Here is a 14288-nt window from a genome sequence, read left to right on the forward strand (position 1 = left end):
TAAGGTTTGTCTTGAAATTGCAAGCAAAACCTCACCTTTTTTGTTGTTAAGCATTCTAGTTAAGGATCAGTACAATTAAGCTTAGAAACTTAAATGTTTAAAGCTCCATATATTGATTACAAAAATTCTTTATACAATACACCCTGCTGTCTTTTTTATAAAAAAAGGATTTACTTTCTTAGATACATCCGATCTCATTCAAGGTTAGTTGGCAACCTCAACACATGGAAATGGTCTCTTCAATATAAGTGAAACCTTCAACGACGAAGGAATCAAAATCTAGACATTGCAATTCATAGAAAAAGCATGAACCCTTTTATAGATGGGTACCGTGAGTATAAGTGGACAATCAAGAGTAAACTTAAATAAATATTTAAAGTCAACAACCATCTTTCATAAATTAAAATCATAAGAATTACAGACGTTATTCGAGTGCACTGTGTTCAACTAATATCTCATCATGAATTGCAGACAACTGGGGAGGGGAGGGAGATATGGTCGCGTTTTTCAAACCACAAACTCCTAAGTTTGGATTGAACACCCTCTTCAAGAAACTTCTAGTTTGTATAATACAACAAGCACAATCAAAGAGTTAAAAAAAAGTATCCAATAGAGCAAAATCAATAAAGCCTTGCTGTACTATCTATGCCTTTCTATGAGCACAAGGTATTTCTCACTCCGTTATCGCATTACCATTGTCCAGATCAACCTCGCCCATTCCAGTATCTTCTTCCTCTTCACTGTCGTCATCGCCTTCGACCTCTTCATTCTGTTCGCGTAGCTTACGCATGTGCTCAAAAAGCAAATTATCATCACGTTCACTCACCTGAATCATAACTTACTGTCAAACATCTATCGACAAAAAAAAAGATAGAAGAGAATCCAAAAGCAGATGGAGTGATGGATAAAATATGAACACACGTAAATGCAGATGGAGCGATGGATAAAATATGAACACACGTAAATAGAAGATAAAGGATATAGAGAGGATGGCAACACTTACCACTCTGACTTTCTCCTTCACAGAAAGTTTACCCTTGTGTTTTTCTATTGATTCAGTGCAACTAGTAATGGCATTTTCAAGAACCAATATTCCTTGCTCCTGTCAAGATTGTCACAAAATACACAAATTACTTTCAATAGAAGAAGGTTGCCTAAAGGACTTTGAATGAAAATCTACAACCGACCCTGTATAGTGTTCTACTGGAAACCATATATGTCACGCTATCCAACAATAGTCATATCTATAAGGTCAGTTTATTGACTTGTCTAGAGGAGAAGAAGTCTCGCCGTATGACATCAACATGAATTGAAGTGTGAATGGCTTAAAGCAGGAAGTGACAAAAAATCAATAAATTACAGTACATGTTTAGGAGCAAGTTCTTTTAAGACTGTTAAAAATACTACTTAGGACTGCACTGAACCGAACCTATCCTTTCAAAACCGAACTTTTAAAACAACTCAATAACCGAATTCAATATGTAAAATCAGCTACATACAGTTAAGTTAACATCCAAACTCAATTTGTTTGCTTGCTCATTCTCACTATCCATATCGAGCCCAAGAATCAACTCACTGTCCATATAATCAACGGCTCACTCTGCTCTCACTGCTCACTACAATTCAGTTCTTGAACCCAATCATCTTCATTGTTTCCAGGGTTAAGCTTTTCAAATTTATCCCCAATTTAAACCTTAAAATGAGTTATGAAAGCTCAACATTAATTAATATTGGACATAAGACTTAAATACCATAGCTAGCTAGTGATTGAACTAAGTGTTGTTATTATCATTGGCAACTTGGCAACCTGCCAAGCAAGTCTTCTTAAGAGAATTTCTTAGTTGTAGTAAGATCCTTAGTTTTCCTTGATGCTGCATAATTTGTTGATAAAATGACTGTTATGCCCGGTTCTAAATGACAAAATATGATTTCAGTTGTTTTGCACAAAGCGTTGGAAAACAATATAAGTCTAAGAGCTTAGTTGTAGTCGTAGATGTTAATCTTGTGAACTCTTAAGCAAATAGTACCAAATCAGTTTTATGAACGGTACCAAATGACCTTGGAAACTGCAATATCATATCATCAATCACCCTGCTTATTTAGGTTTGAGACTATGTTTCCCTATCATATCATCAATCAAACAATAAAATATTTCTTCTTAATTCTTATTATATCTAAAACCTATAACTTTAACAATAACATTTAAAACAAGTTGTGGAATCAAAGAAACAGATTGGTTCGTAGAGTAGCAGTTTGGCTAATATCGTAGATTTTCAGTTCACACACAAGGAAAGTTTGGATGAAACTGGACGGTTAGTTTTGTCGAGCATGTTGAACCAAACCAGTATAGTAAGTCTCCCACGATATGTATCCCGATATGAAAACAGCCATGGGCGATACGTATCAGGGTCTGTGTCCCGAATGACTATGTATCGCAGGCGTATCCCATGTATCGCCGGCGTATTCATGTATCCCAATTCAATCTAGTATCTTACGATATCAGTGACATTCACGTTTCACTTGCAGAAACCGCATTGGGTTGCACGGCCCGGCAGAGAAAAAAAAAACCAATATTTTTTCATGGGTCGGTACTAGAACCCGGTAAGGTTTGTGTGACCCATCAGATATTACAGGGTGAACTGCTTGGTATTATAGGGTTTGTTTTGTAACCTCCCAATTAAATTTGAACTACTTCCCTCACCACGCTCTGTTTCTCCATCTTCTGTTTCTCTACTCTTTATCTCTGTTTCTCCATGCTTTAGTTATTTACTTTTGTTTATGACTTGAGTTTTGAAGTATCTTGGAGTTTATATATGATATTTGAAGTATTTTGGAGTTTGTATATGATATTTTAAGTTATATTTTTTTTGTTCATGCATCTTACGATACACGATTCAAAAAAGTGGTTGAACGATATACAATACGTATTCCGATTTGACTGCCATGCACAGAACCGAATAACCAATTTGCTTCAGCTCGGGATAACCAGAAACAGTTTTATTCGGTTTTGCCTAACTTCGGCTTGCTTCCGGTTCAGTTTTCTTTCTGAATTGAACTTCACCCATGCCTAGTTTTTTAAGGTAGTCAACAGTAGAATGGCTTTTATGGCAATTATAATAGATAAAAACAGCTGCTGAACTAGTTATACAGTGAAAATGACCCCACAATCCAGTGAATACTGCACGTACCTTGTCAAGTGTCTGAGTGGTAAGCACGTAAAGTGGGGGAGCAACAAGTTTAATTTTCACAGGGCAGTCATCATTTCCAGTAGCTTCAGCCTTCCGCATTGCCTCCTGCAAAACCAAATGATTATCGAACATGACAAAACCCACATAACAAAAAGAAAAAGGGTGACTTTTTTATCCAAAATATATAAGGAAAACAAAAAGACAAGCAAAAATGATTAAGACCTTAATGTGGAGAACTCCATCAAATTGAAAACATTTCATTTCAATATCAGCCCTAATTTTCATTGGCTGAGGAGTCATTCGTCTTCTAATATTATTCACCAGAGAATCCTTCAGTTCTTCAGATACAGCAGGTACCACCTTGGTCACTTCTTGCCCATCAGGACCAACTTCCTTGATCTCACGCGTGAGAGTGCTCAAAACCTTATCAGGATCTGCCACAACAATTTTGAATGCCTGCATACAATAAAGTTCATGATTTAGAGGGGTCTATTTGGAATTATTCATTTGAGTTTATCTACGGGTATAAACTGTTTTCAGCTTATCTCCATAAAATATCAAGGACAACTTATGAAAACAACTTATAGCTTGTATGAAAATATATGATCTTGATTTCATCTTACGGGTCTTTTTGGCAAGACACTTTTATTGAGCTTATAGCTTATGTCCTATATGCTCATTTGACTCGAAAAGACATGTTTGATAACTGTCACTTTCCCATGAGCTTATAGCTTATTTTTAAAAGCTTAAAGCAATTTTTGATAAGCTAATTCAAGTAGCTTATAGCTTATATTTTTCATCCCAATTTCCCCCCTGTAATCTTAATTGAATAAAGGCCTAATTGCAGCTTTGGTCCCCCTATTTTCAAATTCGACAATTTTGATCCCTCTGTCTAATGTTTTCTCATCTTCAGTTCATATACCATGACATTTAAAACCTACCGCATAACCTTTTTTTAGTTTAAAAATATGATGTAGGGCCCAAAACTGTCGAATTTTGAAATAGGGGGACCAATTCAACAAAAAGATCAAAATAGAGGGACCAAAACTGCAATTAAGCCTTGAAAAAATAAAATAAATTCATTAAATATATCTTTTTTATGTCATTTCATATATATAAGCTAGTTAAGCCACTAATTTTACCAAACACTATGAATTCAATCAGCTGATTTATCCTCTATCATCTATAAGCTAGCTTATTAGCTATCCTCTATAAGCTCGTCCGCTATAACCTAGCTTATCATTTATTCGCTATTTTTTATCAAACAGAGCCATAAGTTATAGCTTATATGAAAAAAAGATCAACATTATTTCATCTTATGTTATAGAAATAGCTTATACTTATACATAAGTGCTTATGGCGTCTATTCAAATAGGCCTAACTACAAATAAAAAATCAAGGAACCATCAAAGTGTCAAACAGAAAAATTTACCTCAAAAGCATGGCCATATTTGCGATACAAAGGCCATCCAATGTGTACATAAAGATCCTACAAAAAAAACCACAATCAATTGAATTAAAATAACAAAAACACAATCAACCCAAAAAATTAAAATTAGGGTTTTTTCTTAATTAGGGTTACCTCTAAATCGAGGTCCAAGGTTTCAGCAACATGACGCATAATAGAGTGAACAAGCTTACTCTTATTATACCGTTCTTCACAAGTTTGAATATCTTCCTCAGAAACCCTACGTTTACTAAGATCGATGTAACCCTTTTCCTTATCAACACGAAGAACCATCACCGGTTCGATTCGACCCACTTTGATGAGACTGCTTACACTACGAATCCGACGGCGAGAAAGCTCAGAGAACAGAATCATTCCCTCGATGTTGTTGTATTCGAGGAGTGAAACGTAAGCACCCATGTCTGCGATGTTCTTCACCTGTATCATTACAGCCATGTCCACTTCTGGGTACTTTGCTTCATACATGCGACATTCCAAATTCGGAGCCATTGTTGTGAGGTTTTGATTTTGTTTCTCTATGTGTGTTTGGTGAGTGAGGGTTTAAGAGTTGAAGAAGATGAAATATATTGTGATAAACCAAATAGGTTTAGAGAGTGGTAAATGCAATTCAGTTTTTTATGGATGTATTTAATCTGTTAAAAATAAAAAAATAAAGGTTTAAACACTTTTTTTTTTTTTTGTCTTTTAGGGTGTGTTTGGTAAAAAAAAAGCTATAAGCTAGTTGATAGCTGAAAAGCTAGCTTATAATTGATAGCTGAAAAGTTAGCTGATTAAAATTAAAAGTGTTTGATAAAATTAGATGTTGAAGTGACTATAAATATAAAATGACATAAAAGGACATGCTTATTTCATTTTTTTTAATATCATATATATAATTTTTATTACTTAACGCAATTATTTTTAAATATTTAAAATTATTTAAAATTATTTTCATCTCCAAAATAATTAATGTATTTATGAATTCAATCGAATTTTTTTATTTAACAATTTTTATTTTATTTTTATGAATTTTATTTAACTAAACTTGCTTCACTATTTATTATAAATTTTATATAAAATTATATATTATATGAATTATGAGCAAAGTAAAAAAAAAACAAAAAAGTGGACAAGAAAATTTAAAAAGCCATACATGGTAAATGTGGTTAGTTTAAGAAGATAGCGGGTAGTTTTTTTTTTATTATAATAAAATAAAATAAAATTAAGAAAAGGTTAAAATGGGAAGAATGTATAAAAAGCTACAAGCTGTAAGCTAAAAAGCTACTTGGATTAGCTTCTTAAAAAATGCTATAAGCTAGTGAGAAAAGCTTTTTACCAAACACATCTCATTTTATCAAAACAAGCTTATAAGCTAGTCCAACAAGCTATAAGCTAGCTTTTTTGTGTTACCAAACACAACCTTATCTTTATTTTAGAGTTTATATTGATCAGTTATTTAGTAAACAGACATAGATAGATGCATAATCTATAGGTCCGGAGTTCAAACCCCGACCAGGCGACCACCATAAAAAAAATAAAAAAAAAAAGACGTAGAGAGATGCTTTAATTTTTCTAATTGTTATCGCATATGTCTTTTCTTGCATCAAAGGTTAAAAATGCTAATTGAAATATATGTGGCGCCGTGTATGTGTTTGGTTTCAATTCTAGAGGATCAAAAGTGATTCTTGAGGTTCTAAAATTGATTTTATGTTGGTTGGATGATTTAAAGTAAAATTGATTTTGTATGTAGAATTGATTCTACTTGAAGCTACAATTTGTAGCTTTTGGCTTTTAGAATTGATTTTAGACTTAAATTCATTGTTAAATCCACTTTTACATAAATAAATCCAAACATAAATTACTTTTCATTCAACTCATTTTTATCCATAATCAATTTTACATAATCAATTCACTCAAAATCAATTTGAGTAAAAGCTGAATCAAACACACACTAAATCAACATATCATTCTTTCTACTTTACCAATTCTTCTATAAATCAAAATTATGGCTTTGAAAACCATTTTTCCACAAATTTATCACCCCAAATTAAAGATTGCTTCCAATCCTCTTTCCTATATGAGCTAACATGTTAAATGCACGAGGTTTCTCATCAACTTCCTTTCTAAAACCGTAGAACAATGGTGTAGAGGGTGGATCCAACACAAATTTACGTGGATCTTGAATTTCAAAACCACGAATTCACATGAAAAGTAGAACTGTGATACAATTTAAACAAATTAAATGATCTATCTGTACCCTTTTTTTAACAAGGAGCCAATACGAACTATGAAATAAAAATAAGGGACACAAAATATGTTTAAGCCAAAAATAAATGATTGGCTAGTACAGTTTTGGTTGCGGTGCATTTGATTTTAAAGTCGTTAATCATAGACAAATTGGGGGCCAATGAATTTCATAAAATTTGACATTCTCATCTTCATTAATTCACAAAATAAATTTTTGCCTCAAGTATAAAGTGTCCAAAATACCAACTTTGATCAAATTTATAAACAAATTTTTTCATTTTTAGATTCATTTAATGACCGATGTGTCTGAATCATATTAATTGATTAATTAAACTACTACATATTGATGAAGTTTTGATTTTTTGACGATCTAAAAAAAAATACAGTAGTTCAGATAGAAAATAACTTAAACCTACTTAAGTTGATCATATGGTATTTGCTAAAAATAAAGATAGAGATAGAATGATAGCACCAAATATTTGGCGTTCTTGAGAACACTTCAACAAATGCTTGAATTTCATATTTTCTGCCCAACCTTTGTTATCTTGGAATCTAGATCAATCTAAGGAGCTATTGCAGAATTAAACACCACGATTAAACTAAAAAATGCCAAGAATTCAAAGGGAATCAATGAACTTCAAAGAACCAGAACTCATTGTATGATTCAAATGCAGATAATTGCCACTAGTCTTTCTTCTTCTTGCCAATAATCATTGAGATATTTGAGGAAGGAACTCCACTGTGGCTGCCTCTTTCTGGTTTGCTCTCGATGGAAATTGAGTAAATAGGAAATTATGAAAAATCAACAAGGTATCTAACACCAAATCACTTGAAAGTGCTAAATCCCTTGTACAAAGATTTTGAACTGATGCCTGGCGAAGGTGATTGATTAATTGGCAGTGAGGGCAGTGTTTCTTGTTTTTGAGTTACTCGACCTTAGTTTGAGAGTTTTGGAATCAACCAGAACACAAATGAAAAGAGTAGTGTTAGCAATATTGATTCCATCATTAAAAAAAATGAGTGTCAAGAATCAAATAGAAAGAAGTAAAAAAATAAATCAATGAAGTTTAAATGACTTTTTTCTCAAGAAAATGTTGAGAAAGAAATTCTTTCAAAGAATGATAACGAATAATTATCGTACCATATACAATTTTTTATAGAAAAGTGAAATGTAAATTATATTGATCATGAGATTCTTGTTACATCAAGTGGTACATCCATAAGTTTCATCTACCAAAAAAAAAATACAAGGTTACCTAGTTTTCACTCCTCCAAAATAAGTTAGAGTTACTTCACACGAATCAATCCAAGGACAATATTCTCTACAAATCAATCTAACAACAACACAAAAGTACTATTATATCTTATCATTTTGAGGTTACATTTGACTTAGATGACATTGTCTCTATCTCTCTCCTAAATCAAATCTCAAAGTCACCCAAATCCTATCATTTTGTAGACAAGATTACCTTTAGCAACTCTTTTTTTTTTTTTTGTTGGAAATTTAAATCTAAAAACTATCTTTTGGTTGAATTGTTTTTTTTTTTCATATAGATTTTCTTTTAATGCTCTAATATTATTTTCAAATTTAAATATACATAAATAAAAATGATCTAATATTATTTTCAAATTTAAATATGCATATATTTAATTAAAATTAAGCAAATAATTTACAAAAACTTATAACAAAACAATATTTTTGCTTTAAAATAGTCTTTTAACATTTTGCAAAGGTTATATTAAGTTTTCCTCTTTTAAACAAAAAAGTATCACATTAGCACGCTGTTCGAAGTAAGGAATCATATCAGAGTGTAAAATGAAAGAGATATCAAATGAAAACTTTCCTAAAATAAAAATCAAACGAAAACTTAAAATATATAAATTAGTCATATTAGTTTATATAAATGCGTCCGAAATTTTAAAATAAGTTTCACAAAAAAGGTCGCAAACTAATTTTCCTTAATATTAAGAGATAGAAAAAAGTATGAGCAAAATTCCAAGCTTGTATATTTGTATAATACTCCCACAATACAACCACAATCAAAGAGACAAAAAAGAATGAGCAAAATTATCAAAGTGACAAAAAAGAATGAGCAAAATTAGTAAAGCTTTGCTATACTCTATCTATGCCTTACAATGATCACAAAATATTTTTCACTCCGTTATCGCATTACCATTGTCCAGATCAACCTCGCCCATTCCAGTATCTTCTTCCTCTTCACTGTCATCATCGCCTCCGACCTCTTCATTATCTTGTTGTATCTTATTCATGATATCAATAAGCATTTTATCATCACGTTCACTCACCTGAATCACAATGCATTGTCAAACATCTTTCCCCCCTCAATAAAGACACATATTAACATAAAAAAGAAGGAAGAGAATCCTTTGAACACATGTATATGTATCTGTACCATTATATAAACATCTCCAAGGTTACCGACTTTTCGGTCGGACAATTTCTTGGACATATTTAACCATAACATTAAACTCTTTTACAAATTTAAATCTAAATCGTAATTATAGGGACCTCGAAAACTAACTACTTATTTCAGTTGAACATTTTCAGACGAATTTTCCCTTACAGCTTGATTTTTTTTCTTCAAATTTATTTGAACATTATAAAACATAAATTAATTATTCAGGGTGAAATTTTAAACAAGATTGATATTATAAAAAAACATAGACAAATAAAAAAAGCGGAGTGACGGGCAGTGACATGTACGCTAGTAGAAGATAAAGGATATAGAGAGGATGGCGAGACTCACCACTTTGGGTTGCTCCTTCACAGTAAGTTTACCCTTGTGCTTTTCTATTGATTCCATGCAACAAGCAATGGCATTCTTGAGAACCAATATTCCTTGCTCCTGTCAAGATCGTAACAAAATACACAAATTACTTTCAATAGAAGAATGGTTGCATATAGGACTTAGAATGCAAATCTACAACCGCCCCTGTAAAGTGTTATATTGGAAACCATACATGTCATATGCTGTCCAACAATAGTAATACCTATAAGGTCGGTTTATTGACTATCTGGAGAAGTCTCACTATAATACAGCTAATAACTAATAAAAATATCAGCAGAGATTATAGTATGACATCAACATGAGTTGAAGTATGAATGACTTAAAGCAGGAAAAGTAACAAAATAATAATTTTACAACACATGTTTAGGAGCAAGTTCTTCAAAGACTGTTAAAAATCTATTTAGCACTGAATTGAACCAAGAACTGAACAGAACCCATCCTTTATGGACTTTTAACTTTTAAAACAGCTTGTTACCAAATAGGATTTATGTCAAGACAATTCACAGAACTGAAATGCTTATGACTACAGTTGGGTTAACATCCAAACGCAATCTGTCTGCTTGCTCATTCTCACTTGCTCACTACAATCCAGTTCTCGAACCCAATCATCTCCTCTGCTCCCAGGGTTAATCTTTTTAAATTTATCCCCAATATAAACCATAAAATGGTATTAAAAATGAATGATTAAAGCCGGACATTAAGGTTGTCCACAAGACTTAAATATCATTGTTAGCTAGTGGATGTGGAGCAGCTGGTGGACAGGATTGTCCTATCTCCTGGAAATAAATTTTTGGTAAGAATCCTGGCTCTCCTTGTACCCATTACAAGTGGGTAGCACAACCTGTTCTCTCATGGGACCAGTAGAGATTTGCTAGGTTGGCATGTGTGGGTCACTGTTGTGTTTTGGCCTGGGTGGTTGCCTCTTGTTTGGTGGTTCTCTCAGTGCAGGGATGCTACTGTAATCTCAACCTTGTTTGGTTTCTATTTTGCCCAGTTGCTGATGGTCCCTCGGAGTTGCTGTTTTTTGGCTTTATTTATTGGCTTTGTAGTTGTTATCTGCTGTTTTTCCTGTACTCACGTCACTACCTTTGGTTCTTGCCGCCGCCTTCTTTTTTTTGGTGTGTGTGTAAACACAAAAAAAAATTTGCTAGCTAGTGGTTGAACCAAGTATGTATTCAGAATACTTGTCAATCCAATTTGTTCTAAAAATGCAGTCAGAATCAGTCTCTGTTAGGGTGTGTTATTATCAATGGCAACTTGGCATCATGCCAACCCAAGCAAGTCTTCTCACTTGGTGCAAAAAGAATAACGGTTATTTTGTGAAGGAAGATGGCCAATAGTCTTGTGTAGAAGTATGGCAACACAAGGATAGAATTGAGATATTAAAATTTATGTTTGGGTATTTTTTGTCCGAAAAATACCTTCACCTTTTGACACTTATTTTCTCTCGCTCAAAAAAATATATTTTTTGACAAGCTTACAGTAACACCTTCTCATTTGAATCTGTTTTATGATTTTATTTTTTTTAAATACAAATGGGTGCAATACTCTTAAAAGTGATTATTTTTATTTTTAAAAAAAAAATGTGGTTTTAATTTTTGTGTGTAACAAACAGGTTCAGAATAGATAAAAACAACAGCAGACCTAATCATACAACAAAACGACCCGACAATCCAACAATGTAAACAGTAGTAGCAAGTTCATACCCCTCAAAGGTGAAAATTGCATACAATTCAGCTCAAAAGACAATCATCAAATCAAAGTTTTATGCGAATATTGCACCAACCTTGTCAAGGGTATGAGTGGTAAGCACATAAAGCGGAGGAGCAACAAGTTTAATATTCACAGGACAGTCATCATTTCCAGCAGCTTCAGCCTTCCGCATTGCCTCCTGCAAAGCCAAATGATTATAGAAACACAATAATACTTTAGAAGATAAGCCATATCCAATAACCCAGAATAAAATAACAATCACATAACAGAAACGGTTAAAGACCTTAATGTGGAGAACTCCATCAAATTGAAAACATTTCATTTCAATATCTGCCCTGAGTTTCAATGGCTGGGGAGTCATTCGTCTTCTAATATTCATCAGTAGAGATTCCTTCACTTCTTCAGATACAGCAGGTACCACCTTAGTCACTTCTTGCCCATCAGGACCAACTTCCTTGATTTCACGCGTGAGTGCGCTCAAAACCGCATCAGGATCAGCCAAAACTCTTTTGAACGCCTGTACACAATAAAGTCTATGATGCAGGGGTCTGTTTGGATTGACTCATTTGACATTTGAGTTTATCTACCAGTATAAACACTAGTGATCCTGTTCAGGAGATCTTTTACAAGCCCTTAAGATATGTCCACAACCTGTTTCTAGCTCATTTTCATACATACTCCAAGATAACTAATGAAAACAGCTTGTAGCTTATATGAAAAAATATTAACTTCTGATCTGTTTGCAAGACACTTTTTTGAGCATATAGCTTATGTCCTATAAGCTCATTTAACTAGAAAAGACCCGCTTTGTAACCGTCACTTTTTCATGAGCTTATAGAGTTTTTTGATAAGCTAATTCAAGTACCTGATAGCTTATCATTTTTTATCTAAATTTTACCCCGGTAATTTAAATTGAAAAGAATTACATTTTAATTAAATATATCTTTTTCATGTTATTTCATATTTATAAGCTAGTTCAGCTGCTAATCTTACCAAACACTAAAAATTCAGTCAGCTAGCTTATCCGCTGATAAGCTATAGCTTATCAGCTATCGGTTACAAGTAAGCTTATCAGCTATCCGCTATAAGCTCATCTGCTATAAGCTAGTGTTACCAAAGAGGGATTCATTTCATCCTAGGTTATGGAAATAGCTTATACATAAGTGTTTATACTGTTTATTCAAATAAAAAAAATGAAGAAACATCAAAGAGTGCAGAAAAATTGTTTACCTCAAAAGCATGACCATATTTGCGATACAAAGGCCATCCAATGTGAACATAAAGATCCTACAGATAACAACAATGAATTCAATTAACATAACCAAAACACTATAAACAAAAATTAGGAATTTTTAATTAGGATTACCTCTAAATCGAGGTTCAATGTTTCAGCAACATGGCGCATAATAGAATGCACAAGCTTACTCTTATTATACCTTTCTTCACAAGCTTGAATATCTTCTTCAGAAACTCTACGTTTACTAAGATCAATGTAACCCTTTTCCTTATCAACACGAAGAACCATCACCGGTTCGATTCGACCAACCTTGATGAGACTGCTAACACTGCGGATCCGACGACGTGAGAGCTCAGAGAATAGAATCATACCCTCGATGTTGTTGTATTCGAGAAGGGATACGTAAGCACCCATGTCTGCGATATTCTTCACCTGTATCATCACCGCCATATCCACTTCTGGGTATCTTGCTTCGTACATGCGACATTCCAAATTCGGAGCCATTGCAGAAAAATGAGCTGTGTTTAGTTTTGTGAATTCTTTCTCTGTGTTTGGGGATGAATGAATGGAAATGTGAAATTTGGGAATGAGGGTTTAGATTGTTTTGTGAAAGTGGCGAAGGAGGAAGATGGTGACCAATGAATGACTACTATGGAGATGGATGCTGGTTTCTATTATGTGATGTTGGGCCCTAAATTGGTTTGGGTTAAGATAATTGCTCATCTCGAGTGTTTTTTCTCGTTCTTATTAAAATAGTTGAGCGTAAGTTAACGTGACTCATGTAGATATATTTTTCAGTGTACTCGCGTTGGATGAGAATCAGACAAAAATATGATGGGAGAAGAACAATTATATCATTATCAAAATTCCAAGGACATTTCTTGAAGATTCTTTGAAGATCGAGGTGATAGTGGAACTAGAACGTGTAAAGTCCCGACTCATTGAAGTAGGAAATGAAACCATTTTCCTTAGGCTAAAATATAGTTTTGGTCCCTGCAAATATGTCTCGTTTTAGTTTTAGTCCCTGCAAATTTTTTTTGTTGTTTTTGGTCCCTGCAAAATATTTTGTTTTTGGAAATAGTCCCTGCAGGAACTATTTCCAAAAACAAAATATTTTGTAGGGACCTTTTTCAAAATCAAAAGATTTTGCAGGGACTATTTCTCTAATAAATGGTTAAGTCATCATGTGACACGTGTGCAAATTATCACAAAAGTGGAGCCAGGGACCAAAACCAAAATGAGACATATTTGCAGGGACCAAAAACAACAAATTTTTTTTGCAGGGACTAAAACCAAAACGAGGCATATTTGCAGGGACCAAAATCATATTTTAGCCTTTTCCTTATTTTATTTTGCTTAAGTTTCCCAAAATAATTTATATTTTACTTCCCTCCCACTAAATATTTTTGTTTTGCTTTTCGATCCCCCACGTGGTAGTCATCTAATGTTGATCTGACATGTAATGGCACATGTTAGACCATGTGCAATGGGGGTGTTGAACCCCATATTCAATAAGCAAACCATTGGAGAGGGGGGTGTTGAAAGTGAGCTGGAGGAAAGAGATGATGAATATATTCAATAGGTTGAAATCTGACGCCGGAAGCCACGCGTCGCGCTCGGATTGGCTGCTGCTTGGCGCGTGCGTT

General features: G+C 33.5%; 2 protein-coding genes across 2 annotated transcripts; both read right to left on the bottom strand.

Moving 5' to 3' along the window:
• Positions 1–366: 366 nt before the first annotated feature.
• LOC11410362 (eukaryotic translation initiation factor 2 subunit alpha homolog) lies at positions 367–5246 on the bottom strand. The gene is made up of 6 exons (XM_003600920.4): positions 4771–5246; positions 4621–4677; positions 3411–3644; positions 3189–3293; positions 1004–1102; positions 367–826 (listed from the first exon to the last, which is right to left on the bottom strand). Exons 1-6 carry the CDS (start codon positions 5143–5145, stop codon positions 674–676), a joined length of 1023 nt encoding a protein of 340 aa, XP_003600968.1. The 5' UTR covers positions 5146–5246; the 3' UTR covers positions 367–673.
• A 3580-nt stretch (positions 5247–8826) lies between these two features.
• On the bottom strand, positions 8827–13361 carry LOC11418000 (eukaryotic translation initiation factor 2 subunit alpha homolog). Its single transcript, XM_003600921.4, has 6 exons — positions 12772–13361; positions 12636–12692; positions 11689–11922; positions 11479–11583; positions 9651–9749; positions 8827–9189 (listed from the first exon to the last, which is right to left on the bottom strand). The coding sequence occupies exons 1-6, from the start codon at positions 13144–13146 to the stop codon at positions 9037–9039; spliced, it is 1023 nt and encodes a 340-aa protein (XP_003600969.1). The 5' UTR covers positions 13147–13361; the 3' UTR covers positions 8827–9036.
• Between the last annotated feature and the right edge of the window lie 927 nt (positions 13362–14288).

Source organism: Medicago truncatula, chromosome 3 (assembly GCF_003473485.1).
Source record: "Medicago truncatula cultivar Jemalong A17 chromosome 3, MtrunA17r5.0-ANR, whole genome shotgun sequence".
In the NCBI taxonomy this organism is placed as follows: Eukaryota; Viridiplantae; Streptophyta; class Magnoliopsida; order Fabales; family Fabaceae; genus Medicago; species Medicago truncatula.